The 27,177-nt window shown below is 35.2% G+C and overlaps 1 protein-coding gene across 5 annotated transcripts in view; it reads right to left on the reverse strand.

Moving 5' to 3' along the window:
* The window catches only part of DACH1 (dachshund family transcription factor 1), a gene marked incomplete at both ends in the record, with an annotated part of 415,686 nt that overhangs the window by 165,150 nt on the left and 223,359 nt on the right, over nucleotides 1-27,177 (reverse strand). For 3 of the 5 annotated variants that reach the window (XM_082602111.1, XM_082602109.1, XM_082602108.1), the window contains one exon: nucleotides 24,062-24,223. The exons of the other annotated variants lie outside the window; for them this stretch is intronic. In XM_082602111.1, the coding sequence (XP_082458237.1) occupies nucleotides 24,062-24,223 (162 nt within the window). The remainder of the gene's footprint in view (nucleotides 1-24,061; nucleotides 24,224-27,177) is intronic. 5 annotated transcript variants of the gene reach the window in all.

Consider the following 27,177-nt stretch of genomic DNA (forward strand, 5'->3'; position numbering starts at 1 on the left):
CACAATAATAACTGTATGATGAGAATAATCTAGTCATTACATCTTTATCAAGAAGCCTACCTTTAGTTTGAGTATTTTGAAGCAGTGAGCCTTTTGATTTAGTTTTTAAAGCCTCTGGCAGGTGGCAAAATTTTGTTCCAACAACATTCATGTGATTGAGAACAAAGGAATTCTTTCAAGAGGTTTGTGGTTTTACCTTTATGTCACTTTCAAAGAAAACGGGATGATCATTTCTTTCATATTAAAATTAAAATTAACATAAAGGGAAGGAAAAATTACACATTATAGCAAATAATTGCGCTTAAAAAAGAGCTTTTCATAGATTTATTCAGACTATACTTCATACTCATAAAAACAAGGTGTTCACCTGCGTAACTTTTTCACAACATGAAAATTTAATCCTTACTTTGCATGTCTTCTATTTGATATTAAAAATTCCCATTTTAAATTCAACTGTACAGGCTCATTACTGTTTTGTATAAAACATAACACCTTGTATGCTGTATTCTTAATATAAGTGAGTTATGTTGTACAGTTACTAACCCATGTCATTCTAAAATAGTTTTTCTAAGTGCCTCAAATAAATGCATTTCTGATATAACTGTTACTTGGAAAAAAGAAAGTGTGTAAAAAATATTGCACTAAAATATGCCTGACTTTAAAAGCCAGGTTTAACTTCAATTATCATCAAATATGATTAGGATTTGTCTCTTAGAAGTTTGGTTATTGGTGTTTTAATTCTTCCAGAAAAAAAATATTCTTGATAAAATTCTACTCTTGAAAAAATACTCATGGTAAACTTACTTCGCTAAGTATATACAAAGATTTTTACCAGCAATAACACATATAGTCCTATTTCAGGGCCAGTACCTTATGGAGAATAGTTAAAACGTGATAAATTATAAGATACCAACAACATTCATAGAGCATGTCAGGTGTGCAATTTCAAAGGAACAGGGGTCATAAAAAATCAAAGAATTTTTAAACAAGAAATTATGAAAATTATTGCATTCATTCCCTCATTTTAGAAATGAAGACTGATGCCCAGAACTATTAAATGATGAGCATTAACTCATCATCATGCCATTCTCTCATAATTTCCACATTCGTGGGAGTGATTTGTATCATGAATTAGAAATAACGTTAATATATTTGTAATAGAGATAACAGGTGGTATCTAAGCTGGCTGACCAGTCTTGCCAGCTAAGGCCATTGGGCTAAGTATAAAATGTGCCTATAACTATGTGCCAGTAAATCAAAAACTTCTTGATGTCCCATTTCCCATCTTCATTTTGAAACCTCTGCCAGATCTGGTGTTCCCATTTCTCATCCTGTTGCTCTCTGCTTAGGCTCTGTCTCTCTCCCCTTTGGTTTGACACCTCATCTGGACTGCCTGCCAGGCCTTCAATTTTAGTTCCACACATAGACATCATCTCTCAGATCACCTTGAGTCTGGGTTCCTCTGCCTGTAGGTCAGTCCAGTCCCCATTCATGTCAAGCCCACATCCTTCAGTCCCTCAGCCTAGCACCATGTTCTTCAACTATTGTGGGAGAGAGAATGACATAAGAAATAGATACATGTATTCAGGAATGGTCTCAGTGAAAAAATTCTTTATTTTTTCTATTGACCACTCCACCTCACATAGTCTGTAATCTTTCCTTTCTCTGTCCTTTGAAGACAAATCCCACAGACCTCTGATCCCTTTCAGTATTTAAAATGTAGTCTAAATCAAAATGTTAATTTCATATCCAAATTAAAGTATCTCCTTCCTCCTACCTGAATCTTGGTTTCTGGCTTGGGTCCTGCAATAGGGAAAGACAGCTAGTTTGATCTATTTACTTTTTTTTTTTTTTTGGCACTTTCACTGCCCCCTTTCTCTCTGCTATTTTTCTATTTCTGGGTTTCCCTTGCATCTCAACACTGTTGGTCTCTCCAAAGGGATAGGAATAAGGGGAAAGTGTGAGGGACAGCTGCCCAAAAGCTAATTCTTGCACTTTTTGTGGATTCTGCAGAGCCCCCATCGTCCTGAGTTTTCCTAAGATAGATAAGCATTCTATGTCCATTTTACAAAAAAAAAAAAAAAAAAAGAATATGTGGACTTAGCTAAGAAGGTAATATGCAACAGAACTAGGGTGGAATTTCAGAACTTCTGATTTTATAGACTATAATGCATCCCAGATGACACTTTCACTCCAAGTTATATTTGTAGATGGCATTTATTACCATATGGCTACTGGAACATTCTTAAATTTTAACTTTTTTCTCAAGTCTTCAAATATAAATAGATCAATTAAAATATTCATTTTTTTAATGTCTCAGATTAGTTCAAGAGTGAATGATATTCCAAATGAAGAGTATAGTATATTTGTTCCCTTAATTTAACTTAAAACTAAATTATTCTAAAATCAGTGAGAACTAAAGCATAGTGGTACTTCAAAAGGAAAATACATTGGCTTGAGTATGCCAAATTTATTCTATTATTTTTTTTAATAATTATTTAGTGATCCATGCCATTGGGAAAACAGGAATCTTTAGGTGCATGGTCCATAGGGAATTTACTGCACACATACAATGGAATATAAGGGCCTAGTTTGGGGATATAAAGATACAAAGGTTTGGGTCTATAACTGTATCTTCCTTTAAGAAGACATTGTGTAATTGAGGAAGATATGAAAGGAGATCTAATCCACATGCAAATTTGGATGAAAGATGTAAAAACTGAGTTTCTTTTTCTCTTTTGCTTTATTTTAAATCTGAAAGGAGAAAAGTAATAACCCTTTCTTTAAAACAAAAAACATTTTATAATAGAGGTGTTAAGCAACAATACTATAATAAATTTTATTCTAAGCCACTGGTAAATATGATAATAAATATGAAGTAGATTATTATGTGTCCAGTCCTTAGATGAGAACTATGGAGACTAAAAATTAGAAATAAATAAGGAACAATGTTCCTTCAGTCTAGATTGAAGACTGAAAGACATGTATGTAATATTAGCTAGTAAACACAACTAGTAAGCTGAGGTCTTCAAAAATTGACTTTTTATCTTAATAGATACAAAAAATACATAATTAAAAATCCTTTTTCAATATTAAGTTAGTAAAAGAAGGAAACATTTCATCTTGATAAAATACTTCAAGATACCCTCAGAGAATAGCATGCATGAGAGAGAAATAAGAGACACATACTCCATAAATACAAAAGCAAGAAACTAATATTCAACTTGTTTTCAAAGATTGGATAGCTCACTCAGATGAGCTACAAAAATATAAAATAAGTAGCAAAACTATCCTGAGAGAAGAGAAAAAAAGTGTTCTAATTTGCAGTTGATATGATTGTCTTCCTAGAATTTCCACGTTGAAAAGATGGAGTTTGGACAGCGTAATATTTAGGATTCTGCAAACCTTTTTAACCACTAAGTAGAAATAGATGATAATACCTATCTGCTCAAATATTAAATGAGAAGTAATCAACAAAGCGGGGATATTTGTATGTTTTATAGGGGCTTATAAAAATTATACTCTAAGTTATGTTTTACATTAATATTCTACTCTCTTGACTATGAAAGTGATGACAGTCACATATCATTGACTACTTAGTTCAAGGCCATTCTTTTATCCCTTCATCCAGAAATTAAAGATGTGGCAAAAGTTATTTCCATTTTTTATTTTTAGTCATTGAATACAATTGTATATAGGAACAAACTAAAAAGCATCTATTAGTTCCCAAACATGAATCTTAAATAGAGACCATCCATGTCAGTAACAAAAACGTACATGTACATATGCATTTCTGCATGCATATGCACTGGTGAAAAGTCAATCTATTACAATAACACAAAAACATGTAGTTTTGACATAACTGCAATTTTTCAAGATTTTTTCAAATATGGATAATTTTACATTATTAAAAATATTCGTGGGTTTTGTTTGTTTGACAGACACCTTCATTAAGCTGGATGTTTATGGTATGAATATACTGCTTATTTGATAACACTTCATCAACAAGAAACAAAAATATATTAAAAGGTCTCTCAACTGTCCCTAGAAATTCTGATGCTAAAGCTATCTGCATGAAACATATCAAGAAATGTCCTATACAGAGAAAACTTTGGAGAAGTTTTAATTTCTGAAATATTTGATCCAGGTTAATGTGTTTTTCTGATCATTTGTTTAATGTAAAATAGGAGAGAAATCTAACCTGACACTCACTCTCGTCTCTCTCTCTCTCTCTCTCTCTGACATTTGAGCCCCCTACGCACAACGCAAATCACAGTGAGAATGAGATTATGATGCAATGATCTCGTTGTGGACGTTGCATTATGGCTCAGGCAGTACATAAGCAGTCCCTCGGCACTTGTGCTTACAGCAATTTGAATTTCTCTAGTAGCGCACTATGATTTATGGCATATTTCAGACTTTCTCTTCACCAAGGGAGAACACTGTCAAGTTCATGAGAATTTTGCAACTAAGATAAAGAAGGGAAAGAAGAGCATGTTGAGTAAACAGGAATTTGTGGTTTGTTGTAATTTGGGCATTTAAAACTGGATTGGTTGTGAAATTATCTTTGACAGTTGTATTCAATATCATCCTGTATACTGAATAGAAAAACCGATGGTGTTTATTAGTGAATCATCCATGGGTTTATTCAGCCTTCAATTCACATGCAAAACACCTGTTTGAAGATCAAGAGTTAAGGTTTTAGTATTAATAGTAGAATAGCCCTTCAACAGGGACCCATATAAAATTATTGTGTTTATCATTTTTGAAACTCCTGTTCTGGCAAACAGGTGGTTTCTTATACCTGCAGTATTTCATTTCCTCATGCACAGCTGTGTGAGAAAATGTTTGATTTTATGAACCACATGCCAGGCTTGGCAATATTTTTATAATGGATGGGAAACAGCAAATTGTATTGCTTCATTTATTTTTCCTATACCAGCAATGTAAATTTTCAGATTTAATATTACATGCTTTCTTCATAGTCCACTTTTGTAATATAAGGAGGTGTTTCTCCAGAAATATGGATAATAGCATGAATTCATCCCTAAATTCACATGCAAAATAAAACACTGCTGATGAAAGCTTTTTTTCCCTCCTTTTTTATTATTATTCATAAAATTCCCTAGGTATGCATGGTGCTTTATAGAGCATATAAAAACACAAGGTCCCTGCCACAAAGAGTTTATAGTATAATCCAAGAAACATATCATGTAAAATAGCTCAGATGTATCAAATACATATTTTTTGAGGGACAACTGTAGGAGGATAAATTAAAAGATACTTATTAAAAAGGACACAGAATCACAAATGATTTTTTGTTTTTATATTTTTAGGACAATTTGTTGGACAAGGGTAAAAAAATGAATAGTGATAAATAATAAAGTTGGTAGGATATCCACTCAAATTTTATTTTCAAATGCTCCATAATTGATGAATTATATCCACAAAAATTTAAATGCTTTAATATATTTTGCTCCTAAATTGCTATAGTACTATCTTACCTCCCCTCTCCATAGCATGGAGGTTGATTTCAGTGACTTAAAGATACTGTTTACTTATGTTATATTACATTATGTAATCAGAAAATAGTATAAATTGAAAGCTTTTCATTCTGAGCCCTGCAATTAATCAAACTTAGTAAAGTAAGATAAAGAAAGGTAACATTATGTCTTCAAAGCCACCTGAGCTAGGTACTGGAAAAACTAAACTGGAGATCAAGTTTCTGTATTTCTAATTTAATTTTTTTTTAAAAGAATGAACGTTCTTTTCCCTATTTTAATATCCTGGAATGAACACTAAAGTAGAAATCCAAACAGCGGACCCTACCTCCAGTAACGCCACCTTAAAAGTCACAAAATGTCAGGCAAGAAATGATCTCCTCTGAGATTCAATTTACTCATCTGTAAAATGGAAATGCCAACAATATTAACATTTTATGTCTCAGATTAAATGAAAATGAAAAAGTAGATGTGAAAATGAGAATAAAAACTTTCCATAATAAAACCCTGGAATGCTGACATTGAACAAAATGCAGCTTGAACCTATCTCTAAAATGGAGAAAATATTCTACCTGGTAAAAATATAGAGGAATTCCTTGAGTAAAGAGAAAGCTAGCAGTAACAAGGATATGTGTACAAAGGTATTCTGGCCTAACTGAGCACTCATTCATTAAACATTCATTCAGGAGGTTTTGTTTTTCTTTTTTTTTTTTTTTTTTAAGTCTTTAGTATTTATTACCACTGTTTTTATTTACTTTTAAATTTATGTAATTTAAATTTTCATAGTGACTTTTTTTTAAACAATAAGCTTACAAAAATTTTGACAATTTGACAATTGATTCTTGTGAACCATCTCCAGCTCACTACTCCCAGCTGCCCAAACTCAGAGGTTGTATATATCAAAGCTAGCTCAAGTCTTCTTTTAGTTCCAACATCCCACCATTTTCCCCTTGGAGAATTTATTGAACAACCATATACTAACAGCACATGTCAGTCAGTGCAGCCAAGCCAGTTCTGCCCTTGTCAAGCTGGGATGCTCGTGTATCAGGATGGGCATGAAGCAAACAGACTTGCAAATAAAGATATCATTATGAACTTTTCAAAGTGCTACAGAAAGAACAAGGTGATATGGAATGGAATGCGTTAAGGGCAGAGTTGGAGAACTAACTTAAATTTATCATTCAGGGAAGACATTTAAGCAGGAACTGGAAAATGAATAGGAGCTAGGAAGTCAAGAACAAAAAGAATTCTGGCCTACTGGTCAGAATTAAGAATACTGGGGGAGGAAGGTGTATATGTTTACAGAATTGAAGAAAGGCCAGTACGGAGAGAAGATAGAAGGGGAAGAATAACCCCGAAGGGTTTGGGGAGGAGAAGTGAAATACATTCTTCTTTATTATGCAGGGTCTTTCTGGCCATGTGAAGAAAGCTGAGTTTTACTCTAAGTACAATGAAAAGCCAATGAAGGCTTTTTAAAAGGCAAATCTCATGAATCAATTTATGATTTACAGTCATCACAGGAGCTGTTATAACAAGAGAGGATGATAAAAGATAAAGAGTGCAAGTGGGAAGACTGAATTAGGTGTTATTGCAGGGGCCACGCTGCGGGGAGCTAGCGTGGGTTACCACATAGGCAGTGGAGGCAGTGTGGAGAGGAAAATGAATCCTAGATATGGTTTGGAGGAAGAATAAACCAACATGGCGGTGTACTACGTAAGAAAGCATTTGCAAGACAGGGGCAGGGAGCCATATCAAGGATGATTCCAAATTTTCTAGATTGAGCATGTGGCTTAACAATTTTTTTAAAGGTTACTATTTACTAAATTTGGGGAAGACTGACCAAAGTCAGAGTCCATGCTGGGGCATGAAATTGTATTACTTTACAATTCATTTTGCCTGGGACAAATACTAAAATTCTTGGTATGGATCTTTAAATGGATGGGGGTACTCTAAATCATGCAGGGCAAAGGATATGATGTTAACACTATCTATACAATTTAATTCGTGGATTGCATAATTTTCTGTATGATGAAAACCAGGAGAATTGTTTTGGTCTTAGCAATCTAGAGTTCATGGGTTGTTGACCTGCTTTGAATAACATTAAATATATATATGGATATGGATACGTATATGTATATATATATATATTATAAGAGCAGTTCCAAGAAAATGGAAGTGGGGATGAGTGACAGAAACTATTTCTGCAATCCTGAGAAATACTTCACTTGATATAATGTCTAAGAACTGATATATGGAGGGAAAAAAAAAACTAGTTAAACTTCAGGTATTATTAATCCCAAATACGATATTGAAAAGAGACACAAAGGGGAGCAATAAACAAGAAAAAACAACATTAATATAAAATGCCACAATTCTAAAAATTCTTTTCAAGATAGTAGAAAACATTTGCATCTATCAGTTGCTAAAAAGGAAGTAAATGTTTTGAAGTTAATTATAATTAAGATATGTATTTGTTTCTAACTAAAATCATATACCATGAATCATAAAAGTAAATGTGAATATTTCTATATCTTAGGAAATTATCCAGAATGATATATTTTAAGATTATCCCTTATTCATGGTAAGCATAAAGAAGCTGTAAATTTAAACCATGAAATCATGTTTTGTTATGCCTACATACCTGTATAAAAGTCAATATTCAATTTAAAGTATAAATAAAATATAACTTCCCTTTAAAAGCTTGAAACTTACTTCCAATTCATAAGTATAAGAATAATTTAAAGCACTTTAGCACGTTATTTTATCTATCAATAGTAATTAACACAGTCTTAATCTGGCTAATGTTAATGACCACTGTTCTTCCGTAAATCCCAGTTAAACCAAGCTTATTAAGGGCTAATTAAAGGAAGTCTTATGTGCACTGAATAAAGTAATGTCTGTTTTTAGAGTTGGAGTACATATTTCGTCTGATAACATAAAATGAGACAAAACTTTTCAATTAAAAGTTTACAAGCTGGGGCTTCCCTGGTGGTGCAGTGGTTGAGAGTCCGCCTGACGATGCAGGGGACACGGGTTCATGCCCTGGTCCGGGAAGATCCCACCTGCCGCAGAGCGGCTGGGCCCGTGAGTCATGGCCGCTGAGCCTGCGCATCCGGGCTCCGCAATGGGAGAGGCCACAACAGTGAGAGGCCCGCGTACCGCAAAAAAAAAAAAAAAAAAAAAAAAAAATGTTTACAAGCTGATTATTGATTTCTAAAAAAAAAAATGTGCCAATGAAACAACTGACAACCTCACTCTTCCTATATATGTGTGCTTTTTACAGGTGAAGCAATGTAATCTAAACCTGGTAGCATATTTCCTGAACACTACACTAGGCTCAGAATGCAGCAAATAGTCAGTAAAACACCCTTTGGATATATTCAATCAGGATCAAATATTGCAGATCCTGGATAAGTATGGAATACTGAAGCATGTAGAGGAGGAAATAGGGTTTCAAATAATGCTGAGACGTTGGGAATACTAGAAACTCCCAACATTTCAGAAGATATTTGTGAGTGTGTATGTGTGTGCATACACTTTAGTATGTTATTTTTATTTTCTATTTAATAAACTTTAGTATAATGCTTCCAATGTGTCCCATCGCGTTCTGAGAAGTAATTTAACCCAAATAATCCCCAAGAGCCCTATGAAATATTTATAATTATTATACCTATCATATAGATGAGGACACTGAGACACAAAAGTTCTAAGATGCCAAAAATGTCGTAAGAAGAACAGTAAAGAACAGAGCCACACTTTACACCCAGGCAGTTAGGCACCATATTTTGTGCTCTCAACACTAAACACAAAGTTGTGTTGCCTCTCAGTTTTCACTTAAATGTTCTCATTCTCTCTCTCTCTCTCTTTCCCTCTCTCCCCACCTCTCTTTCCCTCTCTCTCTTCCTCTCTCTCCCCCCACCTCTTCCTCTCTCTCTCTCTCTTTTTCTCTCTCTCTTCCCACCTCTCTCTCTCTCTCTCTCATTGTCTCTGACCCTTGCTCTCTCTCTGCCTCCACCCCTGCCAACAACTCCTTTTGGGGAGGCAGCAGTAAATATTGCAGAGTACTGACACAGTTTGGTACAGTGTGAGGACTGATAGAAAAGGAAATCGGCATATCACTGGAAAGTTGTAGGCATGAAGATTAGGTACACATTAGAATTTGAGGTGAAGTATGAGTATATGACTATAATAGGAAACTCCCTGTGGTTATAAGAAAACAAAAATGATGTCGAACTACATCACGTGAGGGGTATTTGTTTTGTTTTGTTTTCAACTAAATTAGGAAAGAGGGACTTCCCTAGTGGTGCAGTGGTTAAGAATCCACCTGCCAATGCAAGGGACACGGGTTTGAGCCCTGGTCCAGGAAGATCCCACATGCCGTGGAGCAACTGAGCCTGTGTGCCACAACTACTGAGCCTGCACTCTAGAGCCCGCAAGCCACAACTACTGCACCTTCATGCCACGACTACACCTAGAGCCTGTGTGCCTAGAGCCTGTGCTCTGCAACAAGAGAAGCCACCACAATGAGAAGCCCGCGCACAGCAACAAAGAGTAGCCCCGGCTCGCCACAACTAGAGAAAGCCCGCACACAGCAACAAAGACCCAACACAGCCATAAATAAATAAATAAATAAATAAATAAATAAATAAATAAATAAATAAGGAAAGAATAGTACCTTGAGTTCTGAATAGTGTAAAAGCAAGTATATATATATATATATATATATATATATATACATATATGGATGGATAGATGTGTATATATATATATATATATATGTGTGATTCGAGGGTATGTGACATTTAAATATTTGTTTTTAATATGGTTTTATAGTTCAAATTTGGAGAAAAACAGATGTGATTTTGGTATTGAGGGATATTGTCATGCAAATCTATTTCTCAGGCGTAACTTGTATTAGGTGATGCATTGTTTTGACAAATTAGGTAAGATTACCTACTGAATGACTTCCTTACCTGTTTCTATCAATTCCTTTCTTTTCTAGTCATTGTTTTTGTTACGTTTATTTCTCAACATTAGTGATTTGTATCCAACTAATCAGAATTCCTGGTTATTGACTAAATGTAATACTGCCTGCACCACATGAGTTTATGATACAGAAATTTCAAACCACAAATCTCTCCAGATTCCTATGGGAATGAGTAGATGTTGTACAGTCTTCATCTTAAAAAGAATTTTTTACAAATAGATGACTCGTTCTGGCTGATCATACTTTGAAATATCATATTATTGCTCTGAATCACAAATGAGAAAATAACACACAATAAGGAAAGACCTGGAAGAATAAAATTGTTACGAAGTTCCCTACTACTCTGACTTAATTTCAAAAAACACTTCATTACAAAATTAATATTATTAGAAAGTAGTGATCTACATAAAATTGTATATGCACTTCTGTGTAAATTTACCTCATCAATCACAGCAAGTAGGTTTGGTACTATAAAGAGAAGATATTACCAGCAACATTTTCAATCATGGGGCCATATATCCAAAAGCAATCAATAAAAAAAAATACAGGAACTGACAAACAACTAGTCAATGGAATCATTTTTCCTGAAATACTTAGCAGTAGCCTTTTAAAGTAATTGCTTGTGGTCAATATTACTGTATTTCGGTCTGCTTGCTTGTTAAAATAGAATGGATATCATGTCCATTAATTTTTTTTGGCTATCAGAGGAAGTTTTTCACACCTACAATCAACCGTAAGGAGGGGTATGATATTAACATGCCTAAAAAAATCATCTTTTTGTCAATTTTACCAAACTTTTGAAGGTCAACAGATTTTTTTAAAGTGAGGGAGAAGAAAATGTATATTTTCATCAAAATGTAAAAGATACATATCCTTTGCTCATCCATAACTTACTTCTTAACAATTTCTCTCCAATTTGCGAAAGTAAAATGCTTCTTATTTTGAACTAACCATTTTGAGAATTTATGTCTTCAAAAAAACATGATGTCTCTGTGAGGAGTTCAATATCAGCATAGATTAAGCCAATTACAGGACACATCTTTCTCAGTTGATGGGAGAACTTAGGAACTGCTGAGTTACACTTTGTGATAAACATTTTGGAAGGTTGCCAAAGTTGTTATAAACATTTCTGAGCTCGCTTTTCCAGGGAACTCTTTTAAAAATCAATTAGAAGTGAAAGTCTTTCAATGCTGGTGTTTTAAAATGTCAAGCTTGTATTACTTTTTTCCTTGCTGTGCATCAATGGTAATATTTCAAAACCTGTATATTAAATTGATTATATTCTATAATTAAGCTATTAAAGAGGATAGAATGTACAAGTGTTCTAAAATTCACACCACAGTAGAACTGTTTTTTTTTTTCATTTTTATAAAAATAAGCCCAATTAGATTAAAAAAAAAGGGGGAGAAGGCAAAGAAAGAAAGCATGAGGTAAGATGAAAGTATAAATTGGCTATTCAGATTTTATTTTAAAAGAATACTCAAGTATATTATTGATTTTGAAAAATATTTCTTAACATTACAGGTCAACAGGTTAAAATAATAAATGCTTTATTTATGATTCCTGAGGTTAAAATAATAAATGCTTTATTTATGATTCCTGAATCTGGAATTTTTTAGAAAGTAATCTATGGTCAATGGCAGAGGATCAGTTATGAGTCTAAGTTTACAAAAGAGAGGTCTATTTAAAGATTTACTGTAATCAAGATTACAATATATTTATTTAAAAATATATAATATGATTTTAGATCATGTTATATGTGTACATGTACCTTATATGTGTACATGTTTGAATATGTGTGTGTACATGCTTAACTTTTTTATTAAAAGGGTATCTTGTCAATCTTTCCAAGGTAGTGCCAACATTTCATGCACAAAAAACAAGTTAACTGTGTGTTATCTATATAATGATGTTACATAAAATTAAAAATTTTAGGAAAACATAAGATTAAAATCATTAACTATCAAAAAGTGTGCTCATTTTCTCTACAAATGATTCACAACTTTACTGTAGAGAGCAAAGGATTAAAATTCCTCATGTATGTGTAACTAACATATTGATATTAATTGGTTTGTCCTTTCAAGTTGTGTTTATCTCTTCATTTCCATCACAGTTTCAAAGGTCACTCCATTCCATTTATAAATCCAATATGACAGAGATTAGTAAAAACAAAAAGCAACAACTAAATGAGTACCTCATCATGCAATCACACATCTCACAATTCATTTATCCAATTAATAAAAAATACCATCAAATCCTTCGTGGTGAGTTTTTTCAAAGCATCAAAATGGTTCATGTCAAGATAACTTAATCAGCAACATTTATGTTCCTCAGTATAGCAAATGTAGAGGAAACAGTGAAATTACACCTTAGGGGAAAGATAGCCAAATAAGTATTTTTATATTTTTCCAAAATAAAATAATTAAAAAAATAAATATATTTAATAAATTCAGCTTATACTAGTAGTAAGCTAATGAGAGTTTCTTGAGAGCTGAAATATACGGGTACTTGTGTGTGTGAGTGCACATTCGCATGTGTGCGTATGTGTGTGTGTAGTGTGATATCTAGCTATTTAATTGCTAAGGTAATATATTATCTAGAAGAGGGATCTACAGGATTGAAAATAGTCTTATCATTTACTCATAGATATAAGACATTTTCTAATTTTGATGCTCATTTTGATATATTTATTTTAAACGATTTTAGAACCTGACCTTTCCTCTTGATGTAGGCGTAGGTTTGACAGTGGTAGGTACATGAAAGCGCAAAAAGAAACTAAATACATGCCGTGTTCATTATAACTGGCAACTCTAGGAGGCTGACATTTAGATTGCTAAAGGAAATCATTTTAAAACAATTTGACCACCTTTGTAAGATTAGCATTTTTAACCTTGATATTTTCACATAAAATGAATATTGGATTTATATTGTCAATATACTCATTGTTTTAACAAGTCTCACTCCAAAAATGTAGTTGGATTATTCAAATGTAAAAGATGAGAGAGGAAAAACAGAAATATAAAAACAAAAGTGAGATAACCCAGAAAGAAGATATCTCAGAAAACCCGGTAACACAATTTCAGCACTTACATAAACCATAGAGAAGTAAAGAAAAAGTAATCTATTTCCAAAAAGCAGCTAAAACACAGAGAACTAGTTAACCAATTATTTATAAAAGAGGTAGACGTTTCTTTCTAAGAGAAATATGAATGAAGTTAAAATGAACTGAGACTGGTTTTAGAAATCATTTTCCCCCATCTCTATTATATGGATCTGTGTCTCACGAAACATTAGAAGGTCACAGAATCCTAAGGCAGAATCAAGAATGTTTACAAGGCCACTGCGTTTTGAAGTAGGCTTGAATCACTCAAACAGCATAGTGCCTGAGTATAGACTATCAATCACCACATTATATTTAATTATGTCATATCTCTTTTATGTTTGTTTATTAACTTATACATTCTTATATAATTGTGTGGTAGCTAGTTTGTTTTGAACCTGAGCTATCCTCTTCATTTAAATATACTTTCTAGAAAAAGTTTAAGTAAAAATATAACTATTAAATGTCTTATGAAGATGGTGAAGTCTTCTTTCCCTGGATATCCTAAAATGTAATACCTGTATAAAACAAAGATCTCTCCAAAACCCCCAATCGATGCAGTTGTACAAGTAAAATTCCAGGTAAATGACTTGTTATTTGAATTTTCATTTAGAAAAAGGAAAAACTTTTCCAAGAATTCCTGAAATGTTGTAATTTTGTATGAAATCAATTGATGAAAAAGACTTAAATATGTGCCCTAAAGACACGCACAGCATTGATAAAAATGCAGGGTTCACATGGTCTTATAAACTGTTTTAACTTTAGAATACCCCCATGCACATATATATGTATTTGCATAAGCGTGTGTGTACACACACATACATACATAGATGACTGGATACACACACACTCACATATACACAAATATCCTCTCTTCTTTGTCCCTATGCAGATTATTACTCCCTGCCTACAAATGACCCCAAGGAAGTAAGTACACTTCTTGGCTGAACAATTTATCAACAGCTTGAAGTGACAGGAATGGTGATTCAATCCCGTGTCCTCACATATCAGATGTAGGCCACATTCTTCAGTCTGCAGGACCAGAAAAGGAAAAAGTTCCTGTCGCATTTGCCCTTTCATAGAGATGGAAATATTATTAGAAAGGACATAAACAGACTAATTAAATCACAGCAGTATGGCTGGGATGACAGCTGGTACAGCGTGTGACTGAGAAGATCCATATCTGTGAGCAGGAGGTACTTCACTTCCAATCCATTCGCTATTAGGTGCTTTCAAGCTTGCTGTGCAGACATTAAATAATAACATATCATTTCCAAGACGAAAACGATGTAAAGAAATAAAAAAGGCTTTCTAACCAAGAAATCTTTTGTGCAACAGAGAAAAAAAAATCATTTACCACTCAGTTCTGCTTTTGAGATAAAGATGTAATAATGCCATTACCTTTCATCAGCAGGATCCTTGAAAATCAACACTCTTTGCTTATCATGCTGTGAAATACAAATAGAGCTAAAGGCATGGTCTGCGAGGCACTGCTGCAGCGATATTAACTAACAGATCTGCCCTTTGTGAAGGAAACCGTATCCGTTTCATTAGTGCAGACTCTAATTCAAAACTGTTGAAAATGAACTGCACATACTGTTTTAATAACAACATTCCTAATCATTATCAAACTGGTAATTCTCTCAGCACTGAATGGAAGGGTCTGTGTTTCCATTATGACCTGCTGTTAAAGAAAACCATATTTAAATCCTCTATTTTTCCTATCTTCCAAATGATCCAGGTTAATTTGGGGGAGGGGGGTACTAAGAGCCTGCAAGATGATGTATGCCACATTATTTCATCATAAATGAATTGACATTTTTAGACATTCATGTCGACTACTATATTATTTACTTATTATCACTAAGTTATTATATTTTGTATTCAATTGGACATGCCATGGTTCATACAAATGGCTTTGTACACTTTTGGAATATTTGGACAGTGCAGAGAGGAATCACAGCCATATAAATGCGAAATGCTAAGTCTGATGACAGGCTCAGGGTTAGAAACTTGTGTGCTCACGCTCACAAAATGTTAAACCATGAACAACACCCTTAGTAACAGCTCAGAGAATATGTTCTCTAATGTTAGGTCATCATGAGATATTTAAAGATTTATATCATCAAACATTATAATTTACAGAACACAACGTTGAAGGTTTATTTTAATCATATGTCATCAATCATACGAAGTTAAAATATAAGATAAAATAATGGAGGATCATATTAATGAAAAAAATAAGAGTTACCTGATCTTAAAAGGATTGAATAAGGCCTGGGGTTATTTTAAACTGAAAAGTTTGCTCCCACTCTATGTTACTTTGAAGTTCCTATAAACATTATAGCACGTTGATGTAGGTTGATGATCATATTTAGGGCTTTCCTCAATGAAAACTGAAGGTTGTAATAAATGCATTCAATCTCCTAGAATGTGATGGAGTCTACTATATAGCATATCCAATTGGATATATGTTACATATCCTTATGTTTTATGATTACACAAGGATACAGCATCAGATAAAATCATTTAATTTATATTTCTTAGTATGAAATGTTTATATTATCAGTTTACTTCATTATCCTATCATTAGTTGGAGTAAGCAATACTAAAACCAAAAGGAAAACATTGGGTTAATATTTTCTACTTATGCTCTCCAACTGTCCATATAAATTAAATTTTTTTTATGAAAATGAAACAGACACTACAGAAAAAGTGGAAATATTCTCTGCATTCTGCTTATCTACACCATATAATACATTTAATAATCCATACAGAAAACTAGTATATGTTATTGTTCATACTCTAATGATTTTCTTTACATATAGGAGTGGATTCAGAAATACATGCTCAAATATTTTTAAATGAGAAGAGTGTTCTTTTTAATGTGGAAATGTATTTTTTCCATAGTGCCCTGTTATGATCACTAATGTTTTTATTCTTTTATATGCACAATAAAGATAAAAAATATGTTATGAGGAAAAATGCAAAATGATGCCAAGCACTTTCTAGAAAATCATGAAAAAGAGCTTAATAAAATGACCAGTTATTAGTGCATGTGCCTCTTTTTTTCTTATATTCAAAATAAATATTTTCCACCATTATCTGTCATATGTAATGGTTACATAATCTGTGAAATGAAGTGTTACAATGTACATATTGATCGCACGTTTCAAACATTTAGGTTGTTTCAGTTTTGTACTTCATTTTAGAAATCACTGTAAAGAATAACTTCTTGCCTTTTATCTTATTATTATTTCAAAAATCAAAGAATTTTAGAACCAAGGGGTTGACTGGGCATCAAGCTCCTTATTTATTAAATAAGAAAAAAATTAAGAGACCTAACTAGCTAAGTTATTTATTAGCAGTGTTATTACTAGAAGCTGAATCTTCTGACATATTTTGCTCTCTGCTCCCTGATCTCAGCTTTTGGAAGCATCTAGAAGGACTTGTTTGATCATACTACAAGTTATTCAAATGATAATTTTGTCTTAAATTAGCTATTTATTCTTTATATTTTCACATTAGATTACCTTATTTAAAATATTTAATGAAGAAGAAATGCCAGAAATATTAAATATTTAAGAATGCATTGAAAATTATGAAAGCGTAGCTTACTACTTTTTAGCTTTTCATTGCTGGAATAAGCAATTTTGTGTGAAATGTCAGGATATGAAGACATCTTTTGCATAGGAAATGATGTGAACCATATGGCTTATTCACCATCAATTGAATTACAAACCATGGCAGTTCCTACACTTTTAGGAGATGCTTATGTGGTCCTTCCATTAAAATTCCACTAATGTGACATTTGTGAAAAGGTTTATGTTTGGACATACTTTCCTCACCATATGAGAAGCCACAGAGAGCAAAGGCATAGATTAAAAGTGTTTACATATAAATTGAAAGCTATCAGTTCTAAAATACTTCCCATTTCATGTGTCAGAATTTTTTTGGCCTTTTAGGGTAGTCTTGTGTGTTTCCATGTTTACAAGACCCTGGCTGTTAATATTGTTAAATTTTACTCATCAGACAGGAAGAAGGAGCTTAACAATCATTGTTAGGCAAAGAAACATTAAGAAAGTTTAAAAAAAATCCACATTTAATCTGTTAAACAATGGCAAATTTCTTATGAATCAGTGATACTGTAATTGAACTGGAGACATTTTTAGAGCGAGCTTGCTTTGGCTTTTTCACCCTCCGATTTGGAATCTGCTCACAGTACTGCCAGCTTAACCAAAAAGGATTAACTCTCATATCCAACTGAGAACACAGATAATTCTCAGTAATTGGTAAAAAATGAAGATGAATGGGGCTGAGAGATAAGGAGCAATTAGCTCATCAGCAGTTACAGCTGTGCACTCAATCCGGATCCATCTCTTGAGTCTCGGCCCCTTTTAAAGAACCTACACAGAATAAGCATAGGACGCCCCCTCCCCAAAAAATTGCTATATCTGCCCATCATTTCTCTAGTCTTCCATTTTATTTCCTTCCTATACAAAGACACCTGTCATAGCATGCTATGTAAATTACTACCTCTCTCAGGACCTATGTCTAAAGCCAATCTTCTTTTTAAACTTTTTTTTTTTAATAACGGAAACCAAATGACTACTGTAGACACTCTTAAATTCCCTGTCAATCGTTTCATTATAGCAGCATCATCTGTTTGAAAATATAAGCAATTCCCTCATCTAATTATAGGAAGGATTTGAGGTTCATTAACATTGCCAAAGCAGAGAATCCAATGTGCAACTACAGAGCTCTGCTTGGTGGCCTGTGTTCTCAGTTTCCTTTTATTTGCATTCTCAAGGTCTCCAAGACTTTTTCCTGAAATCATAAAACTAATTTTTCATTCCAAATAGACACATGAAATAGAAGAAAGGAAATGACTGCAATGTAAACTATTTTATTTCTTTGGGAGTGGTTAAAAAAAAAAGATAAGGGGATGGTCAGCCAGGGAAGATCATTTTATCTCCTTATCTGCATGTTTGTTTTTTTTTTTTTCATTGTTTTGTTTTGTTGGTTGATGGACAGAGGTAAGGAGTAAGGAATACCATTGAAGAACACAGCTGTTTAATCCCAAACTCAAACTCTTGTTTTTACTTGAAACTCCTATATCTTTGTAACTATTACACGTTTGAAAAAATGCAAAAGAATCCTACATTTCAGGCATATGAAATGTGTTCAAGTTTGTGGATCACTGCATTAGGGTATTCTTGCCTACTTTCCATGGTGTTCAGAGAGAGAAATTCTGAAGTCTTAAGATTACTTCACTTCCTTAAAGGAATAACAGCAGTTCGGGGGTTATGACTATAGTTTAAACAATAAGATTTTCTTGGGACATCTGTTTTGAGATCACATTTTGAATAGATATGAACTCATTTCCTACTAAGCAAGCAATCTACTATTGTTGATAGTTGTTTACCAGTTCTATGAGTCAGATATTAGCTTGTGGCAAAGGTCCCTCTTAAATCCTCCGAGTATTCTTTAAACTGTGTACATAGTGTTTTCCTTAAATAAAATGTTAAGAGAAGTAAAAATGCAGTCTTTTCCTGCCTCTTGGTAAATTATATTCCACAAACTCTTGCACTTGGGAATAATATTTAATGTATTTATCTTTAAAGAGTCGTTTCCTTTGTTGTCATTAGTTAAGGGGGTAAGATATTAGGTTTAGCAAGTATTTAAATAACAGAGAAACTACTAAGAGATGCTCACTATGTCAATATTTATATAGCAGTTAAAAACTAGAAGTAAAATTAAGTTTCCTTTATTTAGATTAAATCGATTGTCATTAATTTAGTACCCTCAAAAATGTGCATGGGCCTTCCCTGGTGGCGCAGTGGTTGAGAGTCCGCCTGCCGATGCAGGGGACGCGGGTTCGTGCCCTGGTCTGGGAAGATCCCACATGCCGCGGAGCGGCTGGGCCCGTGAGCCATGGCCACTGAGCCTGCGTGTCTGGAGCCTGTGCTCCGCAACGGGAGAGGCCACAACAGTGAGGGGCCCGCATACCGCAAAAAAAAAAAAAAAAAAAAGTGCATGATGCCAAAAAAAGAAGATAAGCAGATAAAACATAGCTATAGAGACTATGAAATTGACCTTGAGTTCACCGGTTTTAAATTCTGCCTTTCCAATATCCCAGTCCCAATTTCCAAGCAGCATTTTTTAAGCTGGTTATGTAGATCAGTCCTTAAAGCAAAAAAATAGCCATTTATCTGGCCTGTATGTTGTGGATAGCGTTGCCACTAAAAAGGATCCAGGACATTTTTTCTTCTTATCTGCAATGTAGCTCGTATCAGCCAACCTGTCACAAGATAGTACTTGATATAAACAAGAGATTGCAAAGACATCTCAGTAATCAATATCAGGATGGCTACAGTATGGAAACCTCAACCAGTGCATATCATTTGTCTCAGCATCTATTTCTATGGCCAAATGAAGCATTAATTCAAATCATAAATCTATGGTGATTTAAATCTGGGAATGAGCACCTGCCTGCTTTAATGATTTATTTTGTACATTTCAGTAAGCAGGAGATTTGTCCACATGAACTGACAGGTCACCTTCAGATGCCAGGAGCAGACTGTTTATCACCATGCAGACTAGCATCTCATCTTAGCAAGTAAATATTAAACTAAAAGAATCCAATTGATTGTGGATGAAGGAGAATGGCGACACAGCCATATATTTTACTCAGCCTGCTGATGCCTCACTCAGATCTATCCTGAAGTCCTCACTTCTTCCTAAAGTTATCATTCTGTTGGAAAGATGCAAGCTCAAGGTTACCACGTAAAATTGGGATATAAAATAATTATTTGTCAGTGTCATAGGTTTCTTCAAACACCTTTTTTTCTGGCTAATTTTTACAATTCATATTAAGAACTAGAGAGGGTCTTCTAGAATCAGAATATTCCTTCACCTCATCAAGCCAAATGAAATGAAACCAAGCAAAGAACAAAATCTACTTTCTAGCAGCACTAAAGATTTACTTACAACCAAGGGGTGAGGAAGTGGGGTGGGAGAAACAGTGTTTCTACATAGAGAAGCCTGAAACGTTTAAATAAACCGCGTGAGCCAGATGAGTATAAGGGAAAATAGAACCCTGAACTGACTTCAGAAATGTCACTGGATTTGGGCAGGGCTGAGTAGTAACAATATATCATTTAAGTAACACCTCTCTGAGGGGGTTCGCTACTTCCAAGGGCCAAGTGACAGATTCGTGAGAGCAGTACATTTGTATTCTGAAATATAAGGCTTCTGAGATTCTTGGGATTCCTCCTGGAATTCATAGGTTTCAATACCACTTCCTAAGCACCTCGTGCTAGCTGATGTTCCTGGGGGATCCACCACATCCTGTTATGACTTTCTGCTTACTTAGCCACCCTACCCACAGGAGTGTACGCCCCTTGAGTGCTGAGGCTGTGTTAGGACTATTTTTGTGTTTCTAGAATAAGCTAAAATCAAACATACAACAAAATCCAAATGACGTCACAGCTGCCCCCAAATTTCCTCACAGGCCTGCAGCTTAACAAATAATATCTAACAGAGAGAAAAGGAAAACAGAGGAAGAAGCAGTCGGTGGCTGTAAAAAGAGGAAGAAGGTGATTTTCAGAAGGGTAAGTTGGGAGAAATAATAATAGCAAAAGAAATACCCACATGAGTAACGTTATGGGTGAACAAAAAAATGTGACCAACAGACACTGTAATGAATAAAATGATAAGCACTTGTCAAATATGATTTCCTTTCATTCTCATGATGCAGATACTATTTTCTATGCCATTTTTCAGATGTGGAATGCGAGGCTCAGAAGGTTCACATAACTTTCCAAAGTCATGGAGCAAGTAGTTATTGAACACTTACCATGAAGCAGGCACTAACCAGAGAAGAGTGGAGCGCATTTAAAGCAATTGCTCAAAATCGCTGTGATCTATGCAAGCTCAACCTCCCATCCCCACCATTGCCCTGTACCTTTCCCCACTCTACCCCATCCCTGCCCTAAACTCTCTTTCCCTGATCTCTAGGTAAAGAAGAAGGGGGCAGGGGGTGTGCTCAGAAAGGGTAATAAATCACAAATTCTTAGAGGACAGTAATGTGTGAAATAGAATAAAAATGACAATGGATATCATTTCCCCCCAAATCAGCTACAGATCTCTAACATACATGATCCATGAGATTTAGGGACTAGCAAAGGCACTAATGTTAACACAATCTCAAAATATTAAGACCCTCTAGGAACATTCAAATTGGATGTTCAAATTGGATGATGGGTGTCAAAAAAAAAAAAAAAGCAATATAAACTAGCAAGTGAATACCTTAATGGAAGAAAAGTGATTTCTTCCAACTAAAACACAAAAGGGAATTTAAATTGTTTATTGGTTTAAGTCATTGTGATAGCCTAACTATCCAAATAATTATGATAAGCACAATTTGGTCAGAGGGCAAGTATTATTCCATAATATCAAATATGAAGTGTATGCCAATGCTTAAGTATGAGTTATGGTCTCTTTATCTTATGCCTGTCGGTTTCTCCAAAGCCAGCTTCTGTTCTGCTGCTCAGGAAATTTGACAGAGGTATAATGTTGTAATATATTTTGTTCAAGTGTTATTAAATTGCCTAACTTAAAGATCCCTGCTCACAACACCAGCTATCAAAAACAGCCCGCATTAAAGGCTTACTCTCCTAAAATTTTGAAAACAATCCAAATTATGCTTTGGAATCACAACTATAGAGTGGTCAATTACTTGTTTTTTAAAGTGCCCAATTTTGCTCTGTTTTATTGGGCAAAGTAAAAGACTAGTATTTTAAAATAATATGTAGTCAATAGTTCTAAAAAGAGAATTACAATTCTTTCATTTTACTTCAATATCGTTTTTAACTTTTAAAAGTTTACACTGATGTGTGTAAACTATGCCCTAAACCATCCACCGCCCTCCATCTTCTCAATAGAAGCACTGCAAATGAGAACGCTGGCACTTCCCTTAGTCCTTTTCAGATTTTGAGCCATGTCTTTGGCTTTCTTCCACATCTTTTTGTCCTTCTAAGAATTGCTACCTCCTTTATCATACTCTCAAGTCAAAGCCATTAACGCCTCTCCTTTTCTATTTCTCTTGTCTAGTTCTGTTGAAAAGTTCTATTTTTCCCCTTTTTACATTAGAAGCTGCTCTTTGGCATCACTGAAGTGGTGGTATTTTGTGTTTTGTGCATGTGTTTTAAAATTACTTCCTACTAGGTTACTCATATCTAGCACATGATTCCATGAACAGTTGTGAAAATGACTATCACTGAAGTCCACAGTATTCCTTCATACACGCCCCCTACCTGTAGGTCAATGGACTGAAAGCAGGGAGCTGCTGATTAGCTAAGGAAATAATTTGTTAAAATGTTGCATAGAAAAGAAAATCTAATTGAACTGCCATAAATTATTGTGTCCCTCATGAACATGTATGTTGGATATAGTCTTGTGTACATCTTGTAGCATCCAAATTTCTCTTGCTCAATTACATTTTGAGCATGATTTCTACATTTTAAAGGGAAATAATACAGTGCAGTGGCAGAAAAAATGTTTTATGTCACAAACACACAGATGCTAAAGAAATCATCAATAAAAATTTAACCCTCATTTGAAGTTGTGTTTGACAAAACAAATTACCCAAATTAATTCTGCAAAGAGAAAGCTGTTCCTTTTTGGTTTAAACAGTAATGGTTAACTTTCCATCCCTCCATACCTCAAGAAAGAAAAAGATCAAATTAAGAAATTAAAGTGGCGTTTCTTAAATAAGAGAAACTGATAATGGATGTATACAGAAAGAATTAATTATCAGCATAATTCTTATTCTTGGCGGAACATGAAAAGATTAAGTTTATATGTTTTGCTGCTAAGGCACATTTCTTATTTGATAGCCAATGCATTAAGAATAAAAAAAGCTAGTGTGTGGTTTTGTTTGTAAATATTCTTCTGTCATCTTATCTATAATCAATATTTTAGAATTCTGACTATTAGAACTTATTGGTATTATGAAAGATGTTAACTGAATTCTTACAGTAGAGGTTGCAGACATAAAGTTAATTCCTACATTTAAAAATAATGTTGCTGGGCTTCCCTGGTGGTGCAGTGGTTGACGGTCCGCCTGCCGATGCAGGGGACGCGGGTTTCGTGCCCCGGTCCGGGAAGATCCCACATGCCGCGGAGAGGCTGGGCCCGTGAGCCATGGCCGCTGAACCTGCGCGTCCGGAGCCCGTGCTCCGCAACGGGAGAGGCCACAACAGTGAGAGGCCCGCGTACCGCAAAAAAAAAGTTGCTAATTATTTATTTAGAGTGTGTGTTGTTAGGCTAAGTGGTTTCTTCAAAATGTACACTATTTTCAAAGCTAAAGGGGCCAACTTCTTGAACGGGTAGCCAATAATTTTGTTCTGGGAAAGAAAGTCATTGAGTAGCAAAATGATCACAGTAAGTTTCAATGAACATAAAACTTACCGACACTTGAATTCATGTCCCCATTTTCAGAATCTGCTCCATGTTGGTTACTACCGGCATGATAGTTGCTCATAGCTTCTAACTTGATTTTTTTCACCTTCATTGCTTCGGCGATCGCTGCGTTGGTAGCAGCGGCAGCTGCTGCAGCTGCTGCTGTCAAACCTTCAAAGAATAAATTTAAAAGGAGGTAATTCAAATTCTGATTTTTCACGTAAGAGTCCATGTGCTTTATAGAACACATATACAACATACTGAAGTATCTGATTCCTTTATGCAGCACTCTGATATCATATATTCATTCCCAGCTAACCAGTGAAACTATGTCGATATCATAGAGTGCCCTCCGAACTCCCGTATTCAATATTAGCAAAAGCATGATTCGTACACAGAAGAAGAGTCGTAGAAATGCAGCCAGAATCCGCCCTCAAACAAACCCATCTGAACATGTCATTCCTGCCTCCAAATCCTCTACAGCTGCCTACAGGGGGGGAAGTCTGAACTGCTTAGCTTAACTCACAAAGCTTTTCACTAGAATTGGAAACCTACCTAATCACCCAAAGTTTCCCTATTCTCATGCCATACTCCCTCTATGCTGAACGTGGCCCCAGTACCCACACGTGCCCTGCCTCTTCAAGCCCATGCTTTTGCAACTGCCATTGCCTTTGTCTGGAACATCCTAGTCCTGTGACTCACTTCCCCCACTTGTCATCCTCCAGTATTCTAGTCCCGGAGTTGACCTTTCTAACCACCATGCCACACCGTCTCCAGAGCAGTTTGTCTCTGTTCATCCAGAAAACGGGAGGTGGGAGTGATCATGAGATTAGAAAAAAACAGTTTGAGGCCAGATACGGAAGATCAGAAAGCGAAGACCTGGCTTTAGGTACAGGCTCTAGGTAACCAGCAGAGGTTTTGGAGCACAGGAGCGATTTGTTTTCCTTAAACGTGTGAACTTTTACCGAGTCAATTCACTTCATCCGACATACTTCACATGCAAAATGAAAGACACTGAAACGTGTGAATGATCTCTCCTAACTCTAAACTCTGACAGTCTATGAGAGGATATATACACACACACCCGCCCACACCCTCATACTCCTTTTGCTATGCTGCTTCAGAATTTCTGGCTACAGCGCTTCAGCCTGCTTTGAATTTATCTGTGTGATTTATTTCCACTCGCAGCTGGTGGATTTGAGACTGAAACCTCTCTCCTCCTTTTCCTCCCCACTAATCATCACTTCTAGTTACTACAGCAAATAAGTTGCAGCCTCAGGAATTAGAAGGTCTTTTTCCCTAGAAACCTCTGCTTTTTTTTTTTTTTTTTTTTTGAGGTTAGGAGACTACCTCACCTTTCCTTCAGATCAGACCAAAGAGACCTTGACAACTCTCACCGAAACGCAACAAGACCTTCAGATTGACTCTTTGCATGACAAACTGGTAACTGCCCCCTAAAAAGGCACTGATCTGAACTCAAAGAATTCATCTGCGTCTCGACTGAACACTTATTGCCTTTTAAGTCCCAACTTGAACTGATTCTCTCATCTTCCTATAATTGAATTTTCTCCCCAGTTACTCATTTCCTTCAAAGATGTTTCAGAAGATTTTCTTTCCTGTTCTCTTAAAATTCTCTTTGTGTTTCCCAGAAAATCTCTCTTCCTCAGTTTTGCCTTGTCACCAATGTGAACATCTCACTTGTCCTTTCCCTTCATTGCCTGGTGTTGTCCCATAGCCAACTTATGACACATCTAGGGTCTTTATCTTTGATTTATGCGGCAGGTAAATCTTGTTCCATAGCATTCAAATAAGAAAGAAAAAACTACAACTTGAGATATGATTGTTATTATTGGATAGATCTGAATCAAGCTCAGTAGCATGAAACATAACTATGCTTGATATTGCCTTACACAAGCTATAAAATCTTCTTAAGTATGGTTTCTTCATCTGTAAAGTCATCCTATTCACAAAGGGATAATAGAAGGATTAAATAAGATAAACTACGTGAAGAGTGCCACATCATGTTTAGTAAAAACTAGGCAGGCCTTGTGTTCTAGTTTTCACTGCAGCAAGTCAAGCCCAGTCCTAGCTATGACTCAAGCAGGATACAGTGGGCTGGCTGCAGCCCCCCTCAGCTAGAGTATCCTGCTTCTCCTTAGCTGCCGGCATTAACCCTTGACTTTTAAAAATGCTTTTCACAATTTTATTATTTATCTGATCTTATTTATGGTACTCTTCTCTTTTTCCATTTGACAGTTTTTCCCCCCTTAGGTTTACACTTCTGCTACAAATTCCAACAGATAGATGTGTGTGTGACACACACATGCTATAACCATAATACTTTTGAAATATTCTATTTTCAGTCCAGTTTCATGAAAGCAAGAAGAAAGCTATGACATTTGCAACAGTTGCTGATTTTAGTTTCACTAACTCACCTAACTGTGTGATGGGTTCTCAAATTTAATTCTTTAATAGCTTTCACACTCAGCCAATTTTCTCCATCTCCCTTGGTTTCCCCTAGTGTAAGCTGCCACTTTTTGTTCCCTGGAGTCTTGTAATTATTTCTTAACACCTTCCACTTTCCCTACGTCCAACCTCTTATGATTCATACTGCAGTCAACATGACCTTATGAAAACAAAAATCTAACCCTGGCATTCGATGCCTGCTCTGAGGAACAAGGTGGGTGCTTCATGTGTCTGTCAGGGCCCTGTGTGCTCAGTCCCCTGCTTATCTGTGTAGCATTATCTTTCCCCCAGGTCTCCTTTGCTCTGTGTGCTCCAGACATATAGGGGTCTTTCACATTCTCTAGTGGACTACATTTCCTCTTTCAAGCCAGACTTTGCACGTGCCGTGCAGACTTTCTAGAAAATCTCTCCAGTTCCCTGTCCCACATCTGTCCTTGCATGTGTCACGTGAGGCTTAAATATGATGCTCTAGGGGGAGCAGGCTCAGGATCCTGACTCTTCAATCTACCTGGGAAAGATCTCCAACACTTCAAGAATCAGCCTAAGACTCACTTCTTTTAAAGAGCTGACCTTTTCCACCCAACTCCTCAAGAGTAGAGCTAGTGGTCCACTTACTTGTGTTCTCAGGCCTGTTGAATGAAGGTCTGCATTCTCTGTGC

The sequence above is a fragment of the Mesoplodon mirus genome (genome assembly GCF_964341445.2).
Source record: "Mesoplodon mirus genome assembly, chromosome: 17".
Classification (NCBI taxonomy): Eukaryota; Metazoa; Chordata; class Mammalia; order Artiodactyla; family Ziphiidae; genus Mesoplodon; species Mesoplodon mirus.